The sequence below is a fragment of the Prionailurus bengalensis genome, chromosome B3, assembly GCF_016509475.1.
Source record: "Prionailurus bengalensis isolate Pbe53 chromosome B3, Fcat_Pben_1.1_paternal_pri, whole genome shotgun sequence".
Lineage (NCBI taxonomy): Eukaryota > Metazoa > Chordata > Mammalia > Carnivora > Felidae > Prionailurus > Prionailurus bengalensis.
Genome location: NC_057355.1, coordinates 73,668,177 through 73,694,173, shown reverse-complemented (window position 1 = coordinate 73,694,173; position 25,997 = coordinate 73,668,177). Strand labels below are relative to the sequence as shown.

Genomic DNA, 25,997 nt, shown 5'->3' with positions numbered 1-25,997 from the left:
CATGACGTCATGGAAATGGGGAGGGGAGGCCCTTAGCCCCCAAACACCTGCAGGGAAGTGGGAGACTTTTTCCACTTCCTGTCCTACTTCTGGCTACTGACTCAGTGTCTGACCTGTTTATTAATTTCAAAATATAGCTCTCCGGCGTGATCCTCAGAGGAAACCTTATACATGTGTGTGTCTGGGTGAAATGAGGTCTGGAAACCAGGTGGCCTTATACAAAGGCAGGGCTCAGGTGGTCCTGCAGGCTTCTCACCAGTCAGCGCACTTATTAACAGAATGACAGCACGGGGTCCCTACCTGGCTTACTCCCTGCAGGTCTGTCCTCAGTCAGGAGCCCTTTGTCCCACACATTGCTCCAGGGAGGTAGACTGGAGAAGTGGTTTTAAGATAGGCCACGTGGGGAAAGTGAGGTGGAACAGTCATGTGACCTTCTGGCCCAGACCTTACAATGGTTGGGCTGTGTCGGGGGTTCTGCCTACCCTGCTCCCTGTGTGTTCTCCTAGAGTAACACCCTCCAGACTATTGGATGATTGCCTGCTTGGGGGCTTCACTGGCCAATGGACCATCACTCAGGTTTTGCTTTTCCTGATAGTTCTTGACAGGTTACTCTCAGCTCTTGGCAAAACTGTGAAATAGTGGCTCACCTGGCCAACTCCTCTATTAATCTCCATTTCCCTTTCTCTTATGCTTCTCTCACCTCCCCCACCAACTTGGTTTCCCTCCCAATGCCAAACGGCACTAATTATTTATTTGTCCACTTGCTAGTTGTGTGTATATTAAGGGTCTCTTGTGTGCCAGAAACCGTGCTAGGTGTTGCGGACACACAGATGAACAAGATACACTTCCCATCCTGAGGAGTGCATAGTTGAGTGGACTTTCTTGCCAAGATGTTACCTGATAACTAAGGTGATACCTGTTAAGGCTTCCCAGGTGACCCAGAGGGGTTGGATTTTAATGGGTAAAGCAAGAAGATGAATAATCCTTGAAGACTCAGTTGGCTGCTTCTCCAGCAGCCAGTGGGTCATGGCAGAGGGTCCCTCTGTTGGAGCTGAAGACCGCACTTCAGGGTATTCCTGAAGCGCATGCTTGTGTAGCCTGCCCTTCTCCTGACAGGACAGTGATTCCAGTTTTACACTCAAGGGTAGGTCTCTAGGTCAGAGAATTCTCTAGGATCTTAGGCCTGGGGTTGAGAAGTCATTTGGTTCATTCTTCTGCCTTCAGGGCAGGAGGGTGTCTGTCCAGACGAATCCATTCCACAACTGGCCTTGGTGACATATTCCCTAGTGGGATGGACAGTGGCCTCCTCTCCTTGAGGCTGGTCCCTGTTCATGGGCCTGGGGCTCTTCAGGGCTGGGCCTTGCTATGGATGTAATGACTGTGTCTCTAGGTTTCCTCGGCAGCCTCTTCCTTCCAGGCTGAGCAACACCTGGTCCTTTACTGCACTGAGGGGCTCTGCTGCAGTGACCCTAGGCCCAGCACTGACCCTCCCAGTGGGCACAGGAACCCTGTATCTGGGCCACCTCATAAGCCTACTTTAATTCCCTCTGATACCCTTGATGGGCCCTGCAGCCAGACATGAGGGCAGAGTGAATAAAGATGAGCACAGTCTCTGCACCACTCCCTCAGCACACCCGCTTGCTCCTGGTCTGCCCCCTGACTTGGCTCTAGGTGGCTTTAGGTGTAACCATCTTAGACTTGGGGGAGGGTTCTTGTTGGGATCGAGGAGTGCTGGTTTGGGATAGAAATGTCTCTGCTTTCCAGATGGCTTCCTACCTGCCCGAGGTGTTGTCACCCTTGGCTTGGGCTGGGCCTGGAACCAGGAGCCCCTGCTCTCTCTGTGGGTCTCAGTGGATCCCTAACCACTGCCCATCACCTCATATGTCCTTGGGTGGCCTTAGGAGTCCATGACTTCAGAGCCCTGACAGATGAGGGCCCAGGGCTGGCATGACTCCACAGGCTCCCTTGGCCTCCTTCACTCTGGGCTTCCTCCCAGGTTCTTGGAGGGGTCTCTCTGTCCGGTCCCCTGCCCTGAAGCCCCTGTGTCTCCTTTAGCCTCAGCATCTTTGCTGCCAACTCTCAGGAGCAGAGCTGCTTCTCCAGCCACCCACACATCCTGTGCCTGGGTCTTTTGCATACAGACCAAAGTGAATTACTACTTTAGGGGAGAAAAAAAAAAATGAATTTGCCTTAGGTTTTTAACGGTTGATAAAGTCCTGCTCTGTTAACCCTCCCAGAGGCATTTGCATTTAATATGGAGAGGAGAATCCTTTAATTAAAAGAAATTCCCAATGGTGGGATCTCTGGCATCGTGTCAGATTCATGGGGAGGCAGTTTTCAGTTCCCCACAGGTGGCAGAATCTCACTTTTGGGAAGGTGGCCTCTGTCCTATGTGTGACAGTGATCCGCCAGAATGAGATTTCCTCGGCCGATGTTCCCTCCAATGATCTTTAAAGGGACTTGTATTCAGGCTGCAGATGAGGGGGTTCTGAGAGAACTGAGGATTCTGTGACTATCCTCAGTAAAGCTAGCCAGGAGATTGGCAATGGTTCTTAGTTCTGAAAGGAGGCCACAGAATCAGAGATGCATGGAGCTTCCATGCATCTTCCTTCCAGGCAGCCTTCCAGTCCTAAATGACATTTTAAAGGTGGTGATCCTGGGGCTCATGGAGGAGAGGGACATGCCTAAATCACTTCTTGAACTGGTGGCTCTATCCCTGTGATAAGAAGCAGGCCTGAATTGTAGCTTGGAAGGATTTGTATATTAATGGTTGGTGTGGCCAGAGACACATGGGTGAACCATAGAGGTGTCTGGGGATAGGTCCCTCTCTTACCCCTGGGAATTGGTAAGCACTGGGCTTGTCATCAATAATTGTGAGGAGGATGGCCGAATCTCTGAGGGATGTTCCCATAAGTGTCCATGACCCCAGGAAAGGCACTCAGGTAGCAGAAGACTCAGAAGAATCCCAGGGGCCCCAGGGAACCCTACCTTCTGTCCTGTAGGTGAGAGCTTGAGACATCCACTCTCCTTGGCAGAGTCCCTGGGCTTGAGGGGAGAGGACCCATTTCTAACATCCGGGGTTGAGGGGTGGGTAGAAAGTCTGGCTAATCTTCACCCCTTTCCCCTGCTCTTAGACTGGGCACCCCAAAGTTGGGGCATTGGGTTGGGACCCAGGCATTCAAGTGGTGGGTGGTCCCCAGCCATGAATTTGTGGGGGCAATGCACCGTTTCAGTGGGAATTGAGTCTGAAAGGAAAGGCAAAGAAAATGTTCCCGGAAGGCAGGAGACAGTGGGTGGCATTTTGGGGATACTTGCTGTGTGGTCCCCGTCTGCCAAATTTCAACTGCCAGTCATTACCAGTCATGGACGCGGGCCTCCTGCTATGGGTGGCCCAGTGGTGTGGCCTGAAAACGGAAGAGCAGGGACCTAAACTTTTAAGTGGGTTTGCCTGGCCCCCAGCACAGCCTTCTAAGTGGAATTTTTAAGAGGTTGTTCCAGGAAGAGGTTGACTTAAGCAACTTGTTGAGTTAGGCTTTCTGAATGACATTAGGATGAACGCCTTGGTTTCTTTCTGCCCAGCCAGTGATCAAGAGCAAGCCGAAAGTGACCCTGACCAAACCCAGTCAAACAGAAACACAGTCTCTGCTCTTTCAGTCGCCTTTAATGAAGTCATGGGTAGCAGAATATACAATGTGGCTCAGATACACAGCACAGCAGGGCCTAGATAATAATTTTCCTCACATCTTGGGGACAAGTGTGATGTGTTATTCCTTTATGAACATAATTTAAAATATATAAACTCCTCACAACATTCTCCAGGAGCTAGAGCCCGAGAGGACCCACTGGGGATCCCTCATCCAGGGGACATATGGGCAGTCTCAGGGGAAGGCCGGGGAGTTTCTCCCCAGCCAGGTGAGGCCACAGCAGCAGCTCCTTTGCCGGGAGTGTCAGGCAGTGACAAGCAGCGATGAGGGGACAGAGGGTGTGGCAGCGGTGTTTGGCAGCTCTTCAGCATCTTGATCACAAATGTCTGCTAGGGTTCGGTCAGTGGCGTTGCCAGTGGGACCAGAGAGGTGGAGGGGACCTTATTCTCCATGGGGGCAGAGAGTGTGCCTCTCTTCTTGAAGAGGGGGAGAAGGTGTGGGAGGAGCAGGGGAGCACTGGGCTCTCACATTCTTGGCAACCTGGGATAGGGAAGAGCAGAAGTCAGGCTAGGTACTGAGGAGACAGACTCAAGACAGTTAGGGATGTGATGGAGATGCTTCTATGTGCAGAGTTCTAATGGACTCTGGAGTTCTTTCTGCTGGTGGTGGAACAGGATGCCCTTGTCAGTAGGATGACCAGGGATACTGGGAGAGAAGGGTATGGAGACGCTAGCCAGGATTAGGGTGTATTAGGAATATAATATCTTCCCACCATATTGGGGGTGGAGGAGATGAGGAAAGGAATTGTGGACCCCTCTAGGTTTTGCAGTGAAATGGGGACAGTGGAAGGCATGGGTACGAATGAGCCTGGGTTCTGAGATTCTCTTATTCTTTGACTCTAATTAGTGGGTGGCCCTTGATGTTGCTTGGCCTCAACTTCTTCCTTCCAAAGTGAGGACAATAACAGCCATTCTTTGTGATTCACGGGAGAGACAAGGCTCAACTGAGGTAACTGTTGTCACCTGAGGAGTGTACTGTGTTATACCAGTGATCCAGGCCATTGTGATTAACAACAGGGACCCCTAACAGGAAAAAGTAGAAGAGTTCGGTGTGCCCAGCCTTAGGACCTAAAAGCAAGACCCTGGGGGGAGGTTTGCTTTCTGACCTTGGGGACCCACCCTAAGACCCTCACGGCCCGCATTCCCACAGGAGATGCCTGCTCACCTCAGCTGGACCACAGCCTCAGCGTCATGAGCAGGTTAAAGCCAACCACCTTCAGGAAGATGATGCGGAGCATGATCACTGTCAGGTTGTAGAAATTTAGGTTCATATCTGCAAAACCAAGAGATTATTAGCATGTACATCCGATGTGTCCACACAGCCCCTATGACCTACCCATGATTTCCCCCAAAGCCTCAGCTCCTAGCCCACCTCTCCCTTTGAACTTGGGTACACATCCCCTCCTAAGCATATTTGTACATTCCTCCAGGGTTAAGAGGATTCCCTTTCAAAAGGAAAACACCAACTGCGCTCAGTATTTATTTTATTTCTGCATCCCTCAGGAGTGGGGATGGGGTGGTGCTCAGAACTCACTATAATCCCTTAGATCTCGGCCCCTGAGTGAGAAGCTGGTGTCTGGACCCCAAGAGGGACCATTCAATGAAAACGGCTCAGATGGAAATGGATGGGTCCAGGGTAGGTAGTGAGGAGAGGTGAGGATCCTGAGAGATAAGACTACTGCTGTGTGAGTTCTGCTGCTTTTCTTGAAAGGAGGCAGACAGAGAGAAAATGTCCTTAGGGTAACCTGATTAGTTCAGGCCTTTGTGTAAGCCAGTGGGAAATATCGTAGGTGGGCCACCGAGAAACTCTCTTTGGTTCTCCTGACAGTGGATGGAGCAAGGGAAAGGAATACAGAGGCCTAGGAGTGAGTCATGGGTCTAGTAAAACTAGAGACTCATACTGAAAGTACTTAGAGGGGAAAAGAACGTTAGAGATGGTGAGAGGAGCCTGGGTATTCCAGAATGTTCCTGTTCCTCCTAACTTCATTCTAGATCCACATATTCCTTCCCAACTCTCCTATCTAGTCAGGGTGATTATGGATGCATTTCAAGCCAGGATAGACCCCTCTTTTACCTGTTTCAAAGCCTTTCTCTACCACATTGGCATCGCAGGGAAATTCTAAAAGGAGAAACAAAGAAATTTTCTTAGAGTTGAGTGTGCTGACTTTCCCACCCCAGACCTTGGATTTGGGCAGATGAATGTCTGTCTATAGGCTTTCCACATTCTCTCATGGAAATGTCTGGAGGGAACTTGTTGCATATGGGCACCTGCTAGGAGAGCCCCTGGCATTGGTGGGATCAACACCGTAGCTTCCGGGTACCACTCCATTCACGTAACAAACACTGGTCGTGCAAAGTACACATTACACGACACACAAGGCCACAAGGAGCCATCAGACACAGACCCTGGCCTTGGGTAAGTTCCAGTCTGGTGTCTGAAAAGAGGCAGTAAGACATACACAGTGACAAGTGCTATAAGGAGTGTGGATGTTTTCATGTGTCCCACAAAGTTTGGATCCCTGCACTCTAAATTTGTTCCTTTGTTGTCACCATCTCAGTAAATGGCTCTGTCACTGACTCAACTGCTTGGGCATACAATCTAACTGCCTTCCTTGATCTCCTGTTTCTTTCTCACCCCTCCTTGGGTCTAACTTTAAATCTGAGATAGTGTTGGCCACTCAGTTCCCCTGCTGCCTCCCTGTCTGGGCCTCCATCGTCTCTCTGCTGCAATAGCCTCCTTTCTGCTTCCACTCTTGGTTCCTACAATCCATTTTCCACTCAGCAGTCAGAGTGTTCTTTTATTTTTTTTTAATTTTTTTTTTAACGTTTATTTATTTTTGGGACAGAGAGAGACAGAGCATGAACGGGGTTGGGGCAGAGAGAGAGGGAGACACAGAATCAGAAACAGGCTCCGAGCCATCAGCCCAGAGCCTGACGCGGGGCTCGAACTCACGGACCGCGAGATCGTGACCTGGCTGAAGTCGGACGCTCAACCGACTGCGCCACCCAGGCGCCCCTTTTTTTTTTTTAATTTTTTTTTTTCAGAGTGTTCTTTTAAAAAAAAGTAAATTGGATGTCATTCTCCTGCTTAAAACCAATCGATAGCTTCTCATTGTACTTAGAATGGTGGCTGTCCTCTCATGACCTAGGAGGCCCTGTGTTGTGACCCTTCCCTACTTCCTCCATCTCATTTCCTGCTGCTCTCCCCCTTTTCTCACTGTGCACCTGCCTCAGGCCTGCATAGGATCCTTCCTTTGCCCTTGGAATGGCTGGTCTTTTCTTATCCTTTAAATATCATCTCACAGGGCATTTCTCTAGAGAGCCCTTCCCTGACTTTTTGTTCCAAAGTTGGCTGTTTCCTCAACTCCCAAGTGAAAGCACATATTACAATCTGAAGCTGTCTAGATTTCTGCTTGCTGATGGATGGTCTCTCCCAACTAAAATGGAGCTTCCTCATGGCACACCCCTCATCTGACTTATTTACTCCTCCATTCCAGCACCTGGCATATTGTACATGCACAATCAGTGTTGAATGAATAAATGACTGGGTGAGGTTTGACCTTTGGCAGAGAGACAGAAACAAGGGGTGGTATCTTGGAGAAAGGCATTAGACTGGAGCCTGAAGAGCAGCAAAAGGGGCAAACAGCCCGAGCAGAGGCAAGGAGGCAGGAACTCAGGGCAGGTGAGAAGCCAGTGCCCTTCCTGCCACCTTCTCCCCGTCTGCTCTTTGGCTGCAACAGCCTGCGACCTGCCAGGATGGAGCTCGCTGGTGCTCAGTGACAAGAGGGTAGGGCTTTACTGACCATCGATGAGGCTGAGACCACCAGTCAGAGCAGCTTTTAGATGCCCTCCACTTGAACTCCGGGAATAACCAGGCCTCTCAAAGTTAAGAGACTCAGCTTGCACAAGCACCAAGGCTGACTCACCTGAGCTGGAGTGGAAGGTGTAGTTGAAGGTACTGTTGCATCCCAAATCAAAGCTGTTGCTCCAGGCCAGGGCCCCATTGCTCTTGGAATCCATAGTCTTCATGTCCAGTGAAGTACTTTTCAATCTAATCATGTTGGACTCTGTGGATGGTTTCACATTGACTTTCGAATCAAAATCAGTGAACAGGCAGACAGAGATGTTACTGAATTCAGGGCTTTTCAGCTGGTACACGGCAGGGTCAGGGTTCTGAATAGCTGTGGGCCAAAAGAACCCAGGTTAGGAGATGTCCGTTTGCCTCCTGCCCGAACCCAGGCCTGAGTCCAGATGCCAGTGATGGGCAAGAGCAGGGCTCTGTGGGACTGACAAGTCACATTCTCAGGCTTTAATGGGAAAGAACATTCCAGAAACCAGTTGCTCCAAAGGGCCTGGGAGTCAGGGACAGGTATAAACCATGAGTTCTGACCAAGCAGCCAGACTCTCAGTGAAGCCTTGCTGCCTGGCCTTGCCGGCCATTCAAGGAAACGAGAAACATAGGGCTGGCTACTTAATGGTATTGCTCATTCTTTTAGTTAATAGGAACTTCTTCAAAAGCACAAGGGGCCTACCAAGCAACAATATAGCTCTGGCAGGACAAAACAAGCCTAGAAAAAAGGCCTAGCAAAGCAAACCGTATGCCTTAGAATCTGGGGTGGTCTCCCCCAACTGAGACTGGGTATTGACAAGAATCCGAGGTTTATTATTGGCTGGCATTAAGTTGGAAGGAGGGTCACATCACCAGAAGACTTCTCACTGATAAAAGTTTTGGACAATAAACCTGCATCCCAGACCTGGTTTTACCATTCACTAGATACAAGGCCCTGTGCAAGTCACAACGGCCCCTTAAATGTCAGGAAGTTCATCTGTAAAATGGAGATATTGCCTCTTCCACCTTCCTAACCAGGCTATTCTGAGAAACAAAGGGGGAGTTTCTCCTTATAGAATTATATTTAATAAACCGTAAGGCACTGAATAAATGTTAGTGATTGCAGCTATTGATACCACTAGGACGTTGCCATCATAACGTGCTACCGAGTTATACACAGTTTCTACTCTTCACCCCCCCATGAAGCAGGGGCTGTTGGAGGCTTTTCCTTAGTGCTGAGAATCATTCTTCAGTATTTCTGGAGGATTTTGTGTTTTTAATGTAACTCTCATTGTTTATTCTTTCAGACCTCCTGCCTTTAGAGGAGGAAGCAGAGGTTTGCTGGGAGGGTTAACACGCTGGGGCCACCCAGAGAGTTTAGAGCAGCACTGGGACTAGAGCTTCCTGCCTCTGTGGTTCTCTGCTCCCACAGCTCCTCATCATGCATGCAAGGTTTCTCAGACCAGGAGTGCACCCCATGTGTGAGGCTAGCCAGGGTGGCCTTGGCAATGCAGACTTCCGGCTGGACCTGAAACCAGGGAAATCAGCCCTTGGCATGGCTTTGGGTTGCTTAGTCAAGGCATCCCAAGGGTGTGGGGCCATCCCTGAAACAGCAGAACAAGGGTGGGTCCCTGGTCACGTGTGAGGGATGTCCAAAGCTCTGGCCCTGAGGGATTCTGCCTTTTCCCCTCCAGTGTCCACATATCCAGGGAATCTGCCATCACTGTGGGTTAAGGCCCTAAGGCATAAATCTTACAGGGAGAGGAGAGACCAGAAGCCATTATGCGCCACAACACACCCCAATGGGTTTTTTAATCATCAGTGGGAGTCATGGGCGGGACTGGGGAGGGGGATGTGGAAGGGTGTGGAGGTGCTGAGAGAATGTGGCTTTGAGGAGAAGGCAGAAGATAAGGTGCCACTAGATGCAGTTTGAGCTTAGAGGGAAAAAGGGATTGCAGTGGGGGCCAGATGTCCAACTTTGAGTCCTGGTTAAACACTCACTCAAGTCCTAAAGCCCGTCAGCATCAGACTAGAGAAGGTCTAGACCACACTCTCCAATATGATAGTCTTTAGCTACATGTGGCTATTTAAATTAAAGCTAACCAAAATTAAATAAAATAAACATTCAATTAAAAATTAAAACTCATTCCAAAACCAGACAAAGACCCCACTAAAAAGCAGAACTACAGACCAATTTCCCTAATGAACATGGACACAAAAATCCTCAACAAGATACTAGCCAACCAGATCCAACAATACATTAAAAGAATTATTCACCATGACCAAGTGGGATTTATACCTGGGATGCAGGGCTGGTTCAATATCTGCAAAACAATCAATGTGATACATCGCATCAATAAAAGAAAGGACATGATCCTCTCAATAGATGCAGAGAAAGCATTTGACAAAATACAGCATCCTTTCTTGATAAAAACCCTCAAGAAACTAGGGATAGAAGGATCATACTTCAAGATCATAAAAGCCATATATGAAAGACCCAACGCTAATATCATCCACAGTGGGGAAAAACTGAGAGCTTTTCCCCTAAGGTCAGGAACACAACAGGGATGTCCACTCTCGCCACTGTTATTTAACATAGTGTTGGAAGTCCTAGCCTCAGCAATCAGATAACACAAAGGAGTAAAAGACATCTAAATTGGCAAGAAGGAAGTCAAACTTTCACTCTTTGCAGACAACATGTACTCTTTATGGAAAACCCAAAAGATCCCACCAAAAAACTGCTTAGAACTGATCCATGAATTCAGCAAAGTTGCAGGATATGAAATCAATGCACAGAAATCAGTTGCATTCCTATACACCAATAATGAAGCAACAGAAAGAGAAATCAAGGAATCGATCCCATTTACCATTGCACCAAAAACCATAAAATAACTGAGGAATAAACCTAACCAAAGAAGTAAAAAATTTATCAACTGAAAACTATAGAAAGTTTATGAAAGAAATTGAAGAAGGCATAAAAAAGTGGAAAAATATTCCATGCTCATGGGTTGGAAGAACAAATATTGTTAAAATGTCAATACTACCCTAAGCAATCTACATATTCTCTGTAATCCCTATCAAAATAATGCCTGCATTCTTCACAGAGCTGGAACAAATAATCCTAAAATTTGTATGGAACCAGAAAAGACCCCGAATAGCCAAAGCAATCTTGAAAAAGAAAACCAAAGCAGGAGGCAGACTTCAAGATGTATTACAAAGCTGTAATCATCAAGACAGTATGATACTGGCATAAAAACAGACACTCAGATCAATGGAACAGAATTGAGAACCCAGAAATGGACTCACAAATGTATGGCCAATTAATCTTTGACAAAGCAGGAAAGAATATCCAATGGAACAAAGACAGTCTCTTTAGCAAATGGTGCTGGGAAAACTGGACAGCAACATGCAGAAGAATGAACCTGGACCACTTTCTTACACCATACACAAAAATAAACTCAAAATGGATGAAAGACCTCAGTGTAAGATGGGAAGCCATCAAAATCCTTGAGGAGAAAGCAGGCAAAAACCTCTTTGACCTTGGCTAGAGCAACTTCTTACTCAACATGTCTCCAGAGGCAAGGAAAACATAAGCAAAAATGAACTATTGGGACCTCATCAAAATAAAAATTTTCTGCACAGCGAAGGAAACAATCAGCAAAACTAAAAGGCAACTGATGGAATGGGAGAAGATATTTGCAAACTACATATCAGATAAAGGGTTAGTATCCAAAATCTCTAAAGAACTTATCAAACTCAACACCCAAAAAACAATCCAGTGAAGAAATGGGCAAAAGACATGAATAGACACTTCATACATCCAGATGGCCAATTGACACATGAAAAAATGCTCAACATCACTCATCATCAGGGAAATACAAATCAAAACCACAAGGAGATACCACCTTACACTGTCAGAATGGCTAACATTACCAACTCAGGCAATAACAGTTGTTGGCAAGGATGTGGAGTAGGAGGATCTTTTTTGCACTGCTGGTGGGAATGCAAACTGGTGCAGTCACTCTGGAAAATAGTATGGAGGTTCCTCAAAAAATTAAAAATGGAACTACCCTACGACCCAGCAATTGCACTACTAGGTATTTATCCAAGGGATACAGATATGCTGTTTCAAAGGGGCACATGCACCCCAATGTTTATAGCAGCGCTATCGACAATAGCCAAAGTATGGAAAGAGCCCAAATGTCTATCAATGGATGAATGGATAAAGAAGATGTGGGGTGTGTGTATATACATATATATATATATATATATATATATATATATATTTATATATATATGAATACACACACACACATTAACAATGGAGTATTACTTGGCAATCAAAAAGAATGAAACCTTGCCATTTGCAACTACGTGGATGGAACTGGAGGGTATCATGTTAAGCAAAATTAGTCAGAGAAAGACAAATATCATATGACTTCACTCATATGAGGAATTTAAGATACTAAACAGATGAACATAAGGGAAAGGAAGCAAAATAATATAAAAACAGGGAGGGGGGGGCGCCTGGGTGGCGCAGTCGGTTAAGCGTCCGACTTCAGCGAGGTCACGATCTCGCGGTCCCTGAGTTCGAGCCCCGCGTCGGGCTCTGGGCTGATGGCTCGGAGCCTGGAGCCTGTTTCCGATTCTGTGTCTCCCTCTCTCTCTGCCCCTCCCCCGTTCATGCTCTGTCTCTCTCTGTCCCCAAAATAAATAAAACGTTGAAAAAAAAAATTAAAAAAAAAAACAGGGAGGGGGACAAAATATAAAAGACTCTTAAATACAGAGAACAAACAGGGTTGCTGGAGGGTTGTGGGTGGGGAGATGGGATAAATGGGTAAGGGGCATCAGGGAGGATACTGTTGGGATGAGCACTGGGTGTCATACATAGGGGATGAATCACTGGAATCTACTCCTGAATCATTATAGCACTATATGCTAACTAACTTGGACATAAATTAAAAAATAAATAAATTAAAACAAATAAAAATTAAAACCTTCATTTTAAGAGCTTAGTAGGTACATGTGGCTGGTGGCTACCATATTAGACAGTACAGGTTGATAGAACATTTCCATTGTCACAGAAATTTCTATTGGACAGTGTTGGTCTGGAGAGAGCTATGCCACAGAACATGAGATTTTGAGGAAGGGCACTAAGGGCTGAGTGTGGGTCTTAAAAACGATCTCTAAGTCTGTTGTGGGAGGTGACTCCAACAGGGGCAGGCCAATTTTTGCTCAACTTTGCTAGTGAGAAATCAAAATGAAAAAGCAATCAATGAAGTCAGAAGAATTGAGGTGATTTTGGCCTCTCTCAAGTCTAGTTGTCATCAATTGATACACTTTGGGCTTCTCTATCTGCATTTTTGCTGTTGTTTCTCCTGTCCAGCTCTTTTTGTCTGAAGATAAGAAATGAGTCACTTTTAATCTGGAGATCTTTAGGGGTCCATCTGCCAGAGCCCTGGGAGGAGAGGCATTCTGTTGCACCTTAGCAAAACATATCCTACCACCGATGACATCTTAGCAGTTGGCCTTAGCAAGACCATCAATTTTTCAATGTGGAAGTTCAACTATTCTGGATACTAAACTTTCATTTTAATTCAAAACTGGCCACAGAAACCCATGCCCAGATGCTCAGTGCTTTGGAGGCAGAGGGGCACATAATGATCGAAAGCTTCCTTACCACTAAATCTGTGCTTCGTAGTTAGGTATCAGGAACTCGGAAGTGTGAGTTAGCAACCCTGACTCCAGGTCCCACTGAGCCTCTGGTGAGCATGGGAAGACTTACCCAGAGTTATAAAAATTCTGGTTCCTTTGCCAAATTTCAGCTGGGAGGCAACACCTTCATGCCACCCCTAATATCTCCATTACAGAAACCCTTAGGTTTCCCCTCCTCTGAGGGATGGGGTAACCCACCTCTTAGAGCCCACTGAAGAAGGAAGAAGGGAGGTCCCTAGGCCTTGAGTTGTCCATGGAAGGAGCCAGCTCCTCTCACATTCACATCCAGTCTGTATTTCTAAGTTGGATCCCTGATTTTCCTAGTGGGGGCCTTCGGCCCTAATTATCTGTATTTCTCTCAAAGGCTCTAGAATCCCTTTTCTCTGTTGTCTAAGAAGACATCTTATTTGCCTTTCTCTGCATCCGAATTTATTATCAGATGTGTCTTCTTAGGCCAAAATGCACGTGCCTTGTTCATGCCCAACATCATGCCTTCTTTCTTGTTGTTCCTTATGCCTGAAATTCCCCCTACTCTCCTTTCTTTGCCCATATGGATCTTACCTGTCCTTCAGGCTCAATGAATCCTTTCTACTGCATAAAACCTTATCCATCTGGGCTGGCTCCCAGTCGTAACCTTATTCCTTTGAATCTCTGTTGTGCCTATTGACGTCATCAATTGGTTAATACTAAAATAGTTTTCAGGTTGCTAAATTTATAATAGTTATGTGCCTTTGGCTTGTTTTCATCATATTTGGGAATAGGTCAGCCATCTATGTTAGACTTCTTCGCACTCAATCTAACACTTTATAGAGTGATGTCCACACAGAAGGCATTAGAAAATATCCATTGAACCATTAAAGTCAAATTTTAATGTGCTTGACCTAGAGAAACACAGATTTTCAAAACTGATAGTGATGTGGGCACACAGGTGGCCTGGTCCCAGCTCCAAGACAGCTCCAGGCCTCTGAAGACAATTCATTGTAACACCCACAGTCAGCCTTACCATAGTAAGACTGATACCCCTGAGGAAAGGAATAGTGACACTCACTGGCCCATGGGTGCCACCTGGGATGACGACTCACCAGATATTACAGACACTTGGGTTCCTTTTCCAAATGTGAATTTGCCCACAGTTCCTCCAGTATTCACACTGCAGGTGACACCATTACAGAAACTCACTAAATCTACCTCCTCCTTCAATAGGAGAAGCACTGATCTCCCACAGGAGACAAGAGAATCACACTTTTTAGAGTTAGACCTTCTGCTCTTTTGCATTGAGACTTTGGTGTGTTCATCCCTTTTCCTCCTGCCCTATCCTGCTGTAGTGCCCTGGGTCAGAGGTTGTGATTTCAATAAACCAAGAATTCAGTAGAGCAAAACCCCTGTTCAGGGCAGCAGTATCTTGGATCTTCTCGTGGAAGGTCCAGGACTACTTGTTTATCATTTGCCTCATGATTCTTAAAGTCTCAGTCTGAAGATGTTTCCCAAGCACAGAGTGCTGGTTGGGGGAATTTTCTGGGGAAGGGTGGAAAGATCCATTTGGGATCCTTCAGAAGAAAATACCTGGGCTTAAACTTAGCATCTTGGGCAAAGAAGAATCAATTGTCAATGTCGATCCTTGCCCCACTTTACTTACTTGGATGGACACTCAGTCTGGTTCCTGCTCCAAAGATTAGCCTGGTATCCATGCTGTATCCTCACTGCAGCTAAGGCCTTTCTAATATCCTTCCTGACACAAATCTGCCTGAACCCACCAGGCTGTGAAAGTACCATCCTCAAAGGCTCCCTGAGTCTTTGTTTCTTAGATTTCCTATATCCCAGGGAAGCTGTTCCCCCTTCTCTTTATAATAAAGTAAGCCTTTTATAGCAAGGCCTTGATGATGATGGTGATATCTTTTCTAGATAATAATAATTATTATTAAAAGCTACCATTTATTAATTACTTGCTTTAGGCTGGACATTGTCTTATATTATTATGATGTCCTTATTGTCATTTTGCTGTTGAGGAAGGAGGCTTTATTAGAGAGGGTAGAGCCAGAATTTTCCCCAGATCTGCCAGCTCCTCGAATTTGCTACGAACCCCATACCATCCTGCCTCCATGCCTTGCTCTGTCACATCATATAATTGCCATTCAGATAGGAGTCGGGGTTACTTTTACCCTGGGAGAGGTTCAAAACTCTACCAAACTCCAGAGAGGAAGATTCTGTGAGAAGGTAAGTCATTAGCCAAAAGGAGGAATTTAGCTACCTGCAAGCATTGTGTTCGCTATTAAGTCATTCCTTCCCCCAAGGGCACGGAGCTAATTTCCTGAATGATCAGATTATCTGGTGCTGATATTATCAGCTTCGCTTGAGAGCACAGAGTATCTGGAAATCTTTTTATGTTTCTGTAAATTATTCTGCTCAGATTTTCATTTACTCAACTGGCTCTTGGCATTTCTGTCTTTAATATGAGAAATGGGACCATTTTAAGTCACCAAGAAAGCTTGTAGAAATGGGAAACTAGTATTTAATATTTCCCCGTTTGCCATAAATCATTGCCTGTTTTCTCATAGACAGGTCGTCAGTTACTTTGGCCCTTGACACGTGCATGGTCATACTCACGCGGCTGCACAGCTAGCCTGGTCCCAGCTCCAAAGATCAGCTTATTGTAGCTACCAGACAACACACAGTAGCAGGGTGCTTTATAAGAACTCTAACCTAGGCAGGCCCAGCCTTCCTGGGGCAGCAACATCTCCTCTGTTCTACAGACTCCTCCAGATCACCCTTTCTCTGACACTAGCAAACAGTCTGGGTCACTGAGTCCTAATTTCTCAGCTTTCAGTGTAATAACCCCACAGATCTTACCCTCAAAGTTAGCCTTGAGCTGTTCTGGCCTTCCCGGAGGGTGAACACCCTTTCTGGGTCCCACACTGAAAGTGAAGGAGGAAAATTGGAAGAGTCTGAAGATGAGCCAGTAATTAATTAGGAAATGAACCTTGAAAGAGAATTCAGAGCACTGGCAATAGATGGAAAACCTAGGGTAGGGCTGAATCATGAAATGGAGACCTGCACAAGGCCCTTCTTTTAGAAAGTAGTTTTATTATTTCTTGAGGGCAGAGAAAAAGAGAGGCTAAAATTACCATAGGAATATTCACATGAAACGCACAGGGAAGATTCCTTAACTCTGAAGGTTGTGCGAATCAGGAGGGAGTTATGTATGGGGCTTGAGAATCTCTTTCTCCAGATGTTTCTAAGGTTAGGGTTGACATCCAAAGGGGGAAAAAATCTTTCAAAGTTTGAGAGTGGTTTAGATAAATCCTTCTTGGTGAGAATTTCACAGAACTCTACTCTTTCTAAATTTTCCTGCAAAAAAAGATTCTAAGCTCAAATAAGTTTGGAAAGTGCTGTATACTGTATACTAACAGGGCATATTAGCTAGTTTTAAAGGCTCCGAGAAGTCCTGCAGTAAAGAATCCAGAACTTCCCAACCATTTGATCCAGTAATCTTTTTTCTTAAAACATCCATTAACATCTGTGGAACATATACAGGTTTAGATATATATGTATGTTACTTAGAAGTTCCTTTTCTAGCTCTAAGAATTTAAAATTCCATTCTAAATTTTAGCCTAATTTTAATCCTTCAGTTTTCTGTGTTCTGAGTCTGTTCTGCCTATGGCCACAATTAGGGGTCTCATTGATTCTGATTATTTCTTTCTAATTATCATGAAACAGCTTCATTCTATTTGGGGAATTGCTGAACATGTAGTCAGCTGTATAGTGAATTCTCCTGCCACCATCAGGAACAGCTCGAGGGCAGTTACGGATGCAATCAAGATGCAGGAACCACGTTGCTTTAACACTTTGCATAGTTTACCTTCTAGAAACAATGGCAACCTTAAAACCTTTCCCAAATATGAATTTATTGGTCTTCCTTCCACACACCTTCCTATACACCTTGAAGCTGTGTACTTCAAAGAAGATTCTGGTCCTAATGGAGGAAAGTTTCCTGGGTGGTCTCTCAAGTGGAGACGTATTTATCAACAGACCTTTTTCCTTTTTGCCAGTAAAACCCATTTATGCTGCTTCCCTATCACAGGCATTATAGTTCTTACATGCCTCTGAACTCTGGTTCTTGAGGAATATGATAGGTTTCAGGCTTTTAAAATACAGCCTGAACAGACCCACGGCAGGGCAGAGGCTTTGCTGAAGTGCACTAATGAACAGGTCAAAGCAGAGGAAGTTTTCCCCAGAGAGATGGGCTTTATTTCACCCATGTGCATTTGGATGGATGTAATATCCCATTTTGAAGTCTGACAACTCTCTCCATTGGGGAATACTTACTATTGTCTAAAGCAACGTATTCTGGGATGCCTGGGTGGCTCAGTCAGTTAAGCATCCGACTCTTGGTTTTGGCTCACGTCATGGCTTTGTGGGTTCAAGCCCCGCATCAGGCTCTGCACTGGCAATGCAGAGCCTGCTTGGGATTCTCTCTCTCTCCCCTTCCCCCATTAATGCTGTCTCTGTCTCAAAATAAATAAATAAAATTTAAGAAAAAATAAAAAAAAATAAAGCAACATGTTCTAAACAGTTACTACCCATCCGCTTAGGCCTTCTCTGACTCCCTTAGCCGGAAGGCATTTTTTCAATAATCATGTTTGGTGACACTTTTGTGCCAAGCATTGGACTGGGCTGTGGAGGTGTAAAGATAAAGGCGAGAGGGTTCTGGCCTCACAGAGCTTATAATACAGTGCAGAATGCATATAAGTACCAGGCAACTAAGATAGGAGGTAGGGCATGCCTTTCTCTCTCTTCCTATCGCAACTTGTATGTATCTCCTCTACAACATGGTGACACTGTGCCGAATCGTCTGTTTATATGAGTGTTTACCTGCTGGGAGATCCTGGGTGGCAGACACTCTGTATTTCCACCCTCCCTCCCTCCCTCCCTCCCTCCCTTCCTCCCTCCTTCCCTCCCCCCTTCCTTCCTTCCTTCCTTCCTTCCTTCCTTCCCCCCCCTCACATCTAGCATAGTGCTCAGAATATAGTAGGTGCTTTGTAAATATTTGTTGAATAGAAAAGACCTCTAAATATTTGAATTCATTTTTAATGCAGTCCTGCTCTCTATCTTCTTTTATTAGCATTATTTCATTTCTCTTTTGAATTCTGTATGGTTCTATTTTCTGAAGTTTTTATGGTTTTTATTGCATTATTTAGGCTTTAAGCTCTTACTACAGCTCTTGATTAGATATGGAGTTTTGTGAGTGTGTCCAATGGCCAGCATCTTTGGGGAGTTTAATTTCCCACCTTTCATGAAAACTAGATGATAACAAAAATATATTTTTTGGCATAATCAGTCATAATTTCTTTTCTGATAAAGATCTTTTGTCTCAAAAGGATCTAGAAACAGCAAAAGAGTCTGTCTCAGGAATGATGAAAAGGCCAATCCCCGTGGGCAATTTCTAGCATTAGAAAATAAACCACTATTGAGCCAGTGGCTGGAAATTAAAATTTCAAAACATTCAAGTCTCATGAAGAAACATGAGAAATTGGCTCAGGAAGTGCAGATTCATCACCTAAGAAAGCAGAGTAGGGACTTTCTGTGTCTTTGACTAGAATCTAAGGTCAGGCACTTACTTGGATGCACTTGGAGTCTTGTTCCACTCCCAAAATTGAGCGCTCTGCCACTTGTCCCCGCACCCTGATATGATGCAGTACAAATACCTGCCCTCTGCCACCCAGGGCGGCTGCCTGGTCCCCTCATGGGTTCACAGTGTTCACTCTTGGGAACAGGGCTTTTAAATAGCCTGTTCCATGGTTTTATGATAGATTTCTCTTTCCATGTCACCTCATGCCCACGGTTCTATTTCCCTGCCTGCCTTACCTGCATCCTGCCAACCCAATCCAATGACTTTACTGATCTCTCCAGAAATGCCAAGTCCTTGCCAAGGCTGCCATAGTCACCATGGCAAGAGGACTCAGGATGGGCGAAGCAAAGACCAAATAAGTGGCCTCTGAGATCTGGGGTCTTCTTTCTCAGAGTGCAGGAGAGATGTGGTAGCAGGGATAACAAGAAAACAATAGTCAGATAGAAGTCAAATATATTTGAGTTAAACTCTAAGTCTGTCATTCCTAGCTGTGTGATCATGGGCACGTTACTTATGGGAAGCCTCTGTTTCCTTATCTGTAAAATGGGCATGATACCAGCTACCTGACATTAGCATGGATGTGAACCTTGCAAGAGAACTTATGAGCAAGACAGAGAATATCACTGGTACATGTCAGGCATTCAGTAAATAGTAGCTAATAATGTGATGATTCCCAGCAAGGCTTTACACTAAGGGAAAGAAATGAGGCTTCTCACCGCTAGAGGAGACCCATCCCTGCCTCACATGCCCCTCCCTCCAGCACCCTTGGGTGCCTTACTCTGGCTGGGACACTTTCACATAGGACAGGTATTTCATGGATCCAAGGGGAGGTATGAGAGAGAGTCTCAGCCACAGGGTTGAGGGAGGGGGTAGACCTGTTGGCTGCCATGAAGAAAGTTGTGCTTCAGAAACTGAACCAAGAGTGAAGTGTCTTTTCTCAAAACTTGAGAATTTGTTCTCTGAAAGCACCGTGCAATACCCTTGTTCAGCAGACCCTTGACCATTTCATTAGACCCAACACCCTAAGTTACTCCCAGACAACAAAGGATGGAGCAGACCACATCACGGACTCTCATTATTATGATATCCTTCCATAATATATTGCTGTCTACAAAATCTGCCTTATTGAAATGGTCATTTCTATAATACTCACATGGATGAACAACAAGGCTGGTCCCTCTTCCAAATATAGGTCTGTAGTTGCTTCCTGATACCCACAGCGAGGAAAGCCTTTGCTAAATCCTGTCTTATGTGACCTCCCCCTACTGACGGCCCGAGTGGTGCTGGGGCAATAATTCAGGGAAAAAACACTGGGGACCCTCTGAGAGTTGCAGGAAATCTCCTGAGCCTTAGCCTCAAGGGGTGATGATGAGAGCCAGTGGTGGGGGCTGGAGAGTGCCTCACTTCCTTTACCCAGGAGAATATCACGTTCCTGGCAACAGAGAAGTGGGGAGTGACTCCCCAATACCAGCACCACCACCCTGCCCTCGTGGCCAACACTAAGGGTCTGATCCTACTGCTCTTCTGTCAGATACAAGGGGCTTCTGGAAGTCTCCAAGGCTGGAGGGCCCAGGACGCATTTGGTAGTACATTGTGCTGAAGCTGTTCTATCTCCTTTTCCTGAAAGGCTTCTGTTCTGTCTTTCCCCTTCTTTAGCTCTTTAGGGTTTCCCATTCCTCGGCTTCTTCCTGCATTGAGGCCCATGGGTCTAGTCCCTGCATTTCCCTGGCTGTAGGCCAGACTCCAAGCAGATTTTGGCCCTTCCTGTGATTGGTACTTTTCTCCTTCCTTCTTTACCACCTGGAAATAGGCCAAAGCATCCAAAGGTCTTTGGTTCCTTTTTTTTAGCTCCCAATATGGGGCTTGAACTCATGACCCTGAGATCAAGAGTCACATGCTCTCCTGACTGAGCCAGCCAGGCACCCCCTTATTCCTTTATTCCTAATGACCTTGATTCAGACAGGGCCCGGCTTTTATGAGCCATAGCACAGAGAAAAAAAGTCACAAGAATTTCCATAAAATCTCTGAAGGATGAGAGAACCAGAGACCATGCTCCCTTCTTCTGAGATGGGAAAGCTAACCTCTCAGAAGTTATGGCCTGAGCTGAGGTCCTGAATTGACGTGGGAACTCAGCTCTTGGTTTCCTGGCCAGTGCATGCTGCTGGTCCTCAGAGGGCTTACCTTGCACTAGGCTTGAGAGTCAGATTAGCAAAGAGTTGTGTGTCTTTGCTGAGCTCAGGGCTTGCTGAGTGAGGGGCTGGGGCCTCGCCCCTGCCTTTCACTGCATGCCCAGCATGGCCCTGGACAGGTGCTTGGACCCTGGGCCTCTGGCTCCCCCTACAACAAGAACAAGATGTCCCCAACGCCCCTTCCAGCTCTCACCTCTGTGGGTCTTTGTGCAATTTGAAACCCAATCTCAGGGAAGAGCAGGGCAGATTTTCATGGAGGATGGGAGCATGGTCAGTGGCGATGCTGAGAGAAGCGGAGAGTAAAAGAAACAAAGGACAGGCAAAGGTTTGGGACAGTCACTGTCTAAGAACCTTAGGTGTGGCATCGATGAATGACATGTCCCCTGCCCCCATGGACAGAAGAAGTTGTCCAGCGCTGGGGGTTGGAACAGTGTTTGGGGGTGATGGGAGGGAGGTCATTTGTACAGGAGGATCACAGCTCACTTACCTGGTGTGACCATCACCTGGGTCCCCTTCCCAAAAGTGAGTCTGTTGTTCCCATAGCCACACTCTGGGTAAGAGCATTACAAAAAGGTCCTGGTTTTGTGCACCCTCTCATGAAGGACACACTCCCTTCACTGGAGCTCTAAAAGCTGGGGACCTAGAGGGACACCTGGGTGGCTCAGTCAGTTGAACGTCCAACTTTGGCTCAGGTCATGATCTCACACTTCGTGAGTTCAAGCCCTACATTGGGCTCTGCACTGACAGCTCAGAGCCTGGAGCCTGCTTCATTCAGATTCTGTGTCTCCCTCTCTCTCTCTGCCCCTCCCCCACTCATACTCTGTCTCTGTCTCTCTCTCTCTCTCTCTCTCAAAAATAAACATTAAAAAAAAAAAGCTGGGGACCTGGAAAGCCTGATCCTTCTGTTTTCCCTGTAATGCATGCTACAACCACCCTAATGGGTTTAGCTGTGCCACCTCCCACTGGCCTCCCTATTCCTCATCATAGCTAGCGACAAACACAGCCTCTGGCTATTTTCCTCTGGGGATGGGGGAGGGGGGAACAGAGCCTTCACAAAAGGTTGCGGAAAAACCTGCCTCCAATCTAGGTCAGGGTAGGTGTATTTCTAAAGATGGAAATTACAAGGCACCAGGGAGGCATTTTCTTACCTCAGCTGACACACCTGAAAAGAAGGTACCATTTTCTTGGGTAACATACGCAAAAATGTATTTTTCACTTTGCCAGAAGAGTAGGAGCGAGAGCATTTCCAGCATGCCCTGCTGGGGCTCCGTGCTAAAAACATGCCTTGGCATGACTCAGTCACCTCTTCCTCTCTGGGGCTGAGTAAGAGTCCTGGTGACTCAACCTGACTCATTGCAGTTTCTATCCTCACCTCACTCAAGGATTCTGCCCAGGGGGCTTTTTGTCCTCAAGAAAGTCAAACATCTCAGCAGATAACAGACATAAGTCCTTTTCCAGAAGCACGTAGGTGGAATCATGCTTGGTCTCTGCCTGGGAATGCGGACTGACCCTTGTCACCACTGTCCTGTCTCCAGCCAACAGGACTCCCTGCCAGGTCCCAGGTCTTGTGCATGACCACATACAGTACCCATCTTGGCACATTCACATGTAAGTTATTGTTAGACTTTCAATATATAAGTGTTGTTTCTCTGATAAGACTGGAACTTCTGAGAGCAGGGGCCGTATCTTATGCTTCTTTTTTTCTTTCTTTCTTTTTTTAAAAGCAGCTGTGGTCCCTAGCTTATTGATGAGACCCAGTGATCATAAACAGTTGAACTGATTTTTACTATGCATAATTATTGGGACAAGGAGGCCAATTATGGGAAAGGTTCAAAGCAAAGTATACTCTGGATAAATGTAAGTTGCAAAATCTAAGTACCTAGGCAGGGAAAAATCAAGGAAACTTTTCTAAGACAGACAATAAGGAGGCAGTATAAAATCCAAAACATTTTGAGGTTCATATTGACCCTCAGCAGAGAAGGGGAGTATCTGAATGAACAACTAAGTTACTTGATTCCAAAGGAAACTCAAACATTTACCTCCTGATACCTTGACACTGACTCTCTTTAAAAGGTAAAAAAAAAATAATAATAATAATATGGTAGAAAATATATATTCTGAGTTAGCAGCATTGTTATTATCAATAATAACAAAATAGCAGTAGTACTAGTCATAATGATGTTCTATTACAGACCATGCTAAATGCTACATATAAAAATGTAAACCCAGTTTTGGAGATGGGTTTACACATTTCAGGAGTTCTGACTTACTTGGGCTGATCAGAAGTTGGGTGCCAGTTCCAAATATGAGTTTCTGAATGCCTGTGTTCACACTCTGACATAACTCTATACAAAATGGCACCCTGTCACTGAGCCCGAGCCTGGGATTCCTATGTCACACAAAGGTTAGTTACTAAGCATATTCCTGCATCTGTGTGCATGTACCAAAGTGGGAGAAGGCATATAATTTTACTATTTACCCTTCATTTTCCTAAGACCATTGGAAGATGACAAGAAATAAGGAAGAACCCAATAGGAGATCCCACTTTATATACAGTAGATTATATAAAAAAATGTTACGAAAATTCAGGTTGAAAATGTCGTTCGTATAATTACAGAATTTCAGTTCTATCCAGAACCTAGGGTAGTTTTATCCATCCACACTTGCTAGGTGTGCAGGACGTGTTTCTTGAATTCATGATGCTCATGGATAATAATGCGACACTATCATTACCAACCTATCTTCTTATTTAAGTAGCAGACAAAACCATGCCCATCCCCTCAAATAAATCAATGAAAATGTATGTCCCTCAGCTGTAATCCCAATCAGATCATTTCATAGAACTTACTTGTTTTGACAAATAGTCTTGTTCCTGGCCCAAAGACAACGTTGGAGCCTATAGTATTTCCCACAGTGATTTGTGCTATGACAAAATGGGCCATTTCCTTCTCCTTCCATTTTTATACCATAGCTGGGGAGCAGGCCCAGGGTGCCTACTGGAAGGTGCTAATAAAAAGGAACACTTTTTTAATACTCCTGTAGTAAAACCCATTTGTTTTTTTCTTGTGTTGAACATATCTCACACTTCCTACCAGGTTCACCAAACACTAGTCACTATTCTGTGAAATCCAGGCACCAGAATCCCCAGGCTTTAGTCCCAGCCCTACTTCTCACTGACTTTATGAGGTTGACAATTCAACCAACCTCCCTGGCTCTTAATGTCCTTGTTGTAAAAGTAAAGAGGACAGAATTAGATGATGTCTAAGCTCCCATTCAGAGCTGATGTTCTGGGATTCAGCAATGTCCAAAGTGCCCTTACTGTTACATTTTCTATAACTCACACTTGTGTTGGGCACTTGCCGATCAGTTACACTGGTGACTGGTCTACCTGGGGAAAATATAAGATACAGCCAGGGAAAGGGAGCATCAGGACAGTGGTTACTGGCAGCTCCTCTGTGTCCATGGGGTAAATGCCCCCAGTATCCCTGGTACTTTTTGTCTTTTCATGAAAAGGGGACAAGAATCCTTTGGACTCTTGGGGAATTCAGGTCAAGATCTCCCAAGTCTCCATCTCTAAGTCATGGCAATATTTAAGAATAAAAAGATAAATTCCATGTTTTTCCTTACTCACGGTGATTGGCATTGTCTCTCATTTCTAAGTAAGCCCTGACACAGGGTCTGTGACAGAATGTAGTAGAAAGAGCAAGGCTTTGAGATCAGGCAGAACTTGGCTTGAATCTAGACTTTTCTACTCACTAACACTGGGATCTCAGGCAATTACTTCTTTGAGCCTCAGTTTCCTCTTCTGTAAAATAGGGATACTGCCTCCTGCCCCCTAGAGTTGTTTGAGGAGAAACAATACCATGTGTTATGTACCTAACATCGCATCCACACATCATAGGCACAAGGGAGTTACTGTTTCTATGATAAGTTACATTATTGATTAACAATATTATTTTCTCAGGGTTGTAGAATTTATGAAATAGCCATAAGTCTGTGCCCTTGAGTCATATAAACTCTAGAGTGGTATATGAGTGAGGTCCCAGAACCACAGATTTTGAGTGTTTTCCCCCCACTCATCTCACACAGGAGGAGTCTAAGGCACACAGAGGGGCAATGACTTTTTCAATGTTACACCACCAGCTGGGGCCAAGTTGAGAATGCTAGACTGAAACCAGAAGCCCTGGGCTCATTTCTCTGCACTTCACTGACTCTTCTTGAACAATGTTTAGTGTAAAGGGACACAATCTCTGGAGTGAATTTGGTATAGCTTATTTGGGGCATGGATAAAATGACCTTGAACATCCTTCCCCCAGTTCATCTCTGAATCAATGGCATTGGACGTAGAAAGCATCCATTAGATCATGGCCATGCAATTTTCTGCTCTTCTAGCTTTTCCTCTCGATCGGGCTCCATTTAGCTCACTTGCAGTGCTAAAAACTCTGATATTAGACAGAACTTCTGCCAGTGTCATATCTTGGGAAAAGTCTTAATGGTTCACTAAATCCTATCCCAGAGAAAATGTGCTTGTATAGTCTTTGAATACTTTCACTAATTTGTCTGGGTGCCACAGTTCTTAATACATCAGTACTAGATTATAGTTAATTATAAATAAGATACAAATGATGCAAATGACATCTCCTTTTCACCTGTTCACTGACACCAGAATACATTTTGTAGTTACTACTTACTCAGCTCCACCTTCAGCCGTGTGCCTGTCCCAAAGGTGAGTTTGTTGTTCCTCCCAGTGAGTCCCACAGTGTCTGATGCCTCACAATAAATTCTGTCACTTCACCTCTTTTCCTGATTTACCCTAATGAGTTAGAAAACACTCAAGATTTCAGATAGCTACTTGACTTATTTGTAGGAGAAAAAAGCATCCCCCCTGCCATGGAATAAATTCATACCTCCTGGTGCTAGGGTGGGCAGAGAGGC

The 25,997-nt window shown here is 45.4% G+C and overlaps 1 gene segment (V, D, J or C); it reads right to left on the bottom strand.

Annotated features, from left to right (window-relative positions):
* Positions 1–3,643: 3,643 nt before the first annotated feature.
* The window catches only part of LOC122468843, a 67,172-nt gene continuing 44,818 nt past the window's right edge, over positions 3,644–25,997 (bottom strand). Inside the window, 4 exon segments of the C gene segment in view lie at positions 3,644–4,184; positions 4,869–4,976; positions 5,778–5,822; positions 7,630–7,884. Of these exon segments, the coding sequence occupies positions 4,870–4,976; positions 5,778–5,822; positions 7,630–7,884 (407 nt within the window).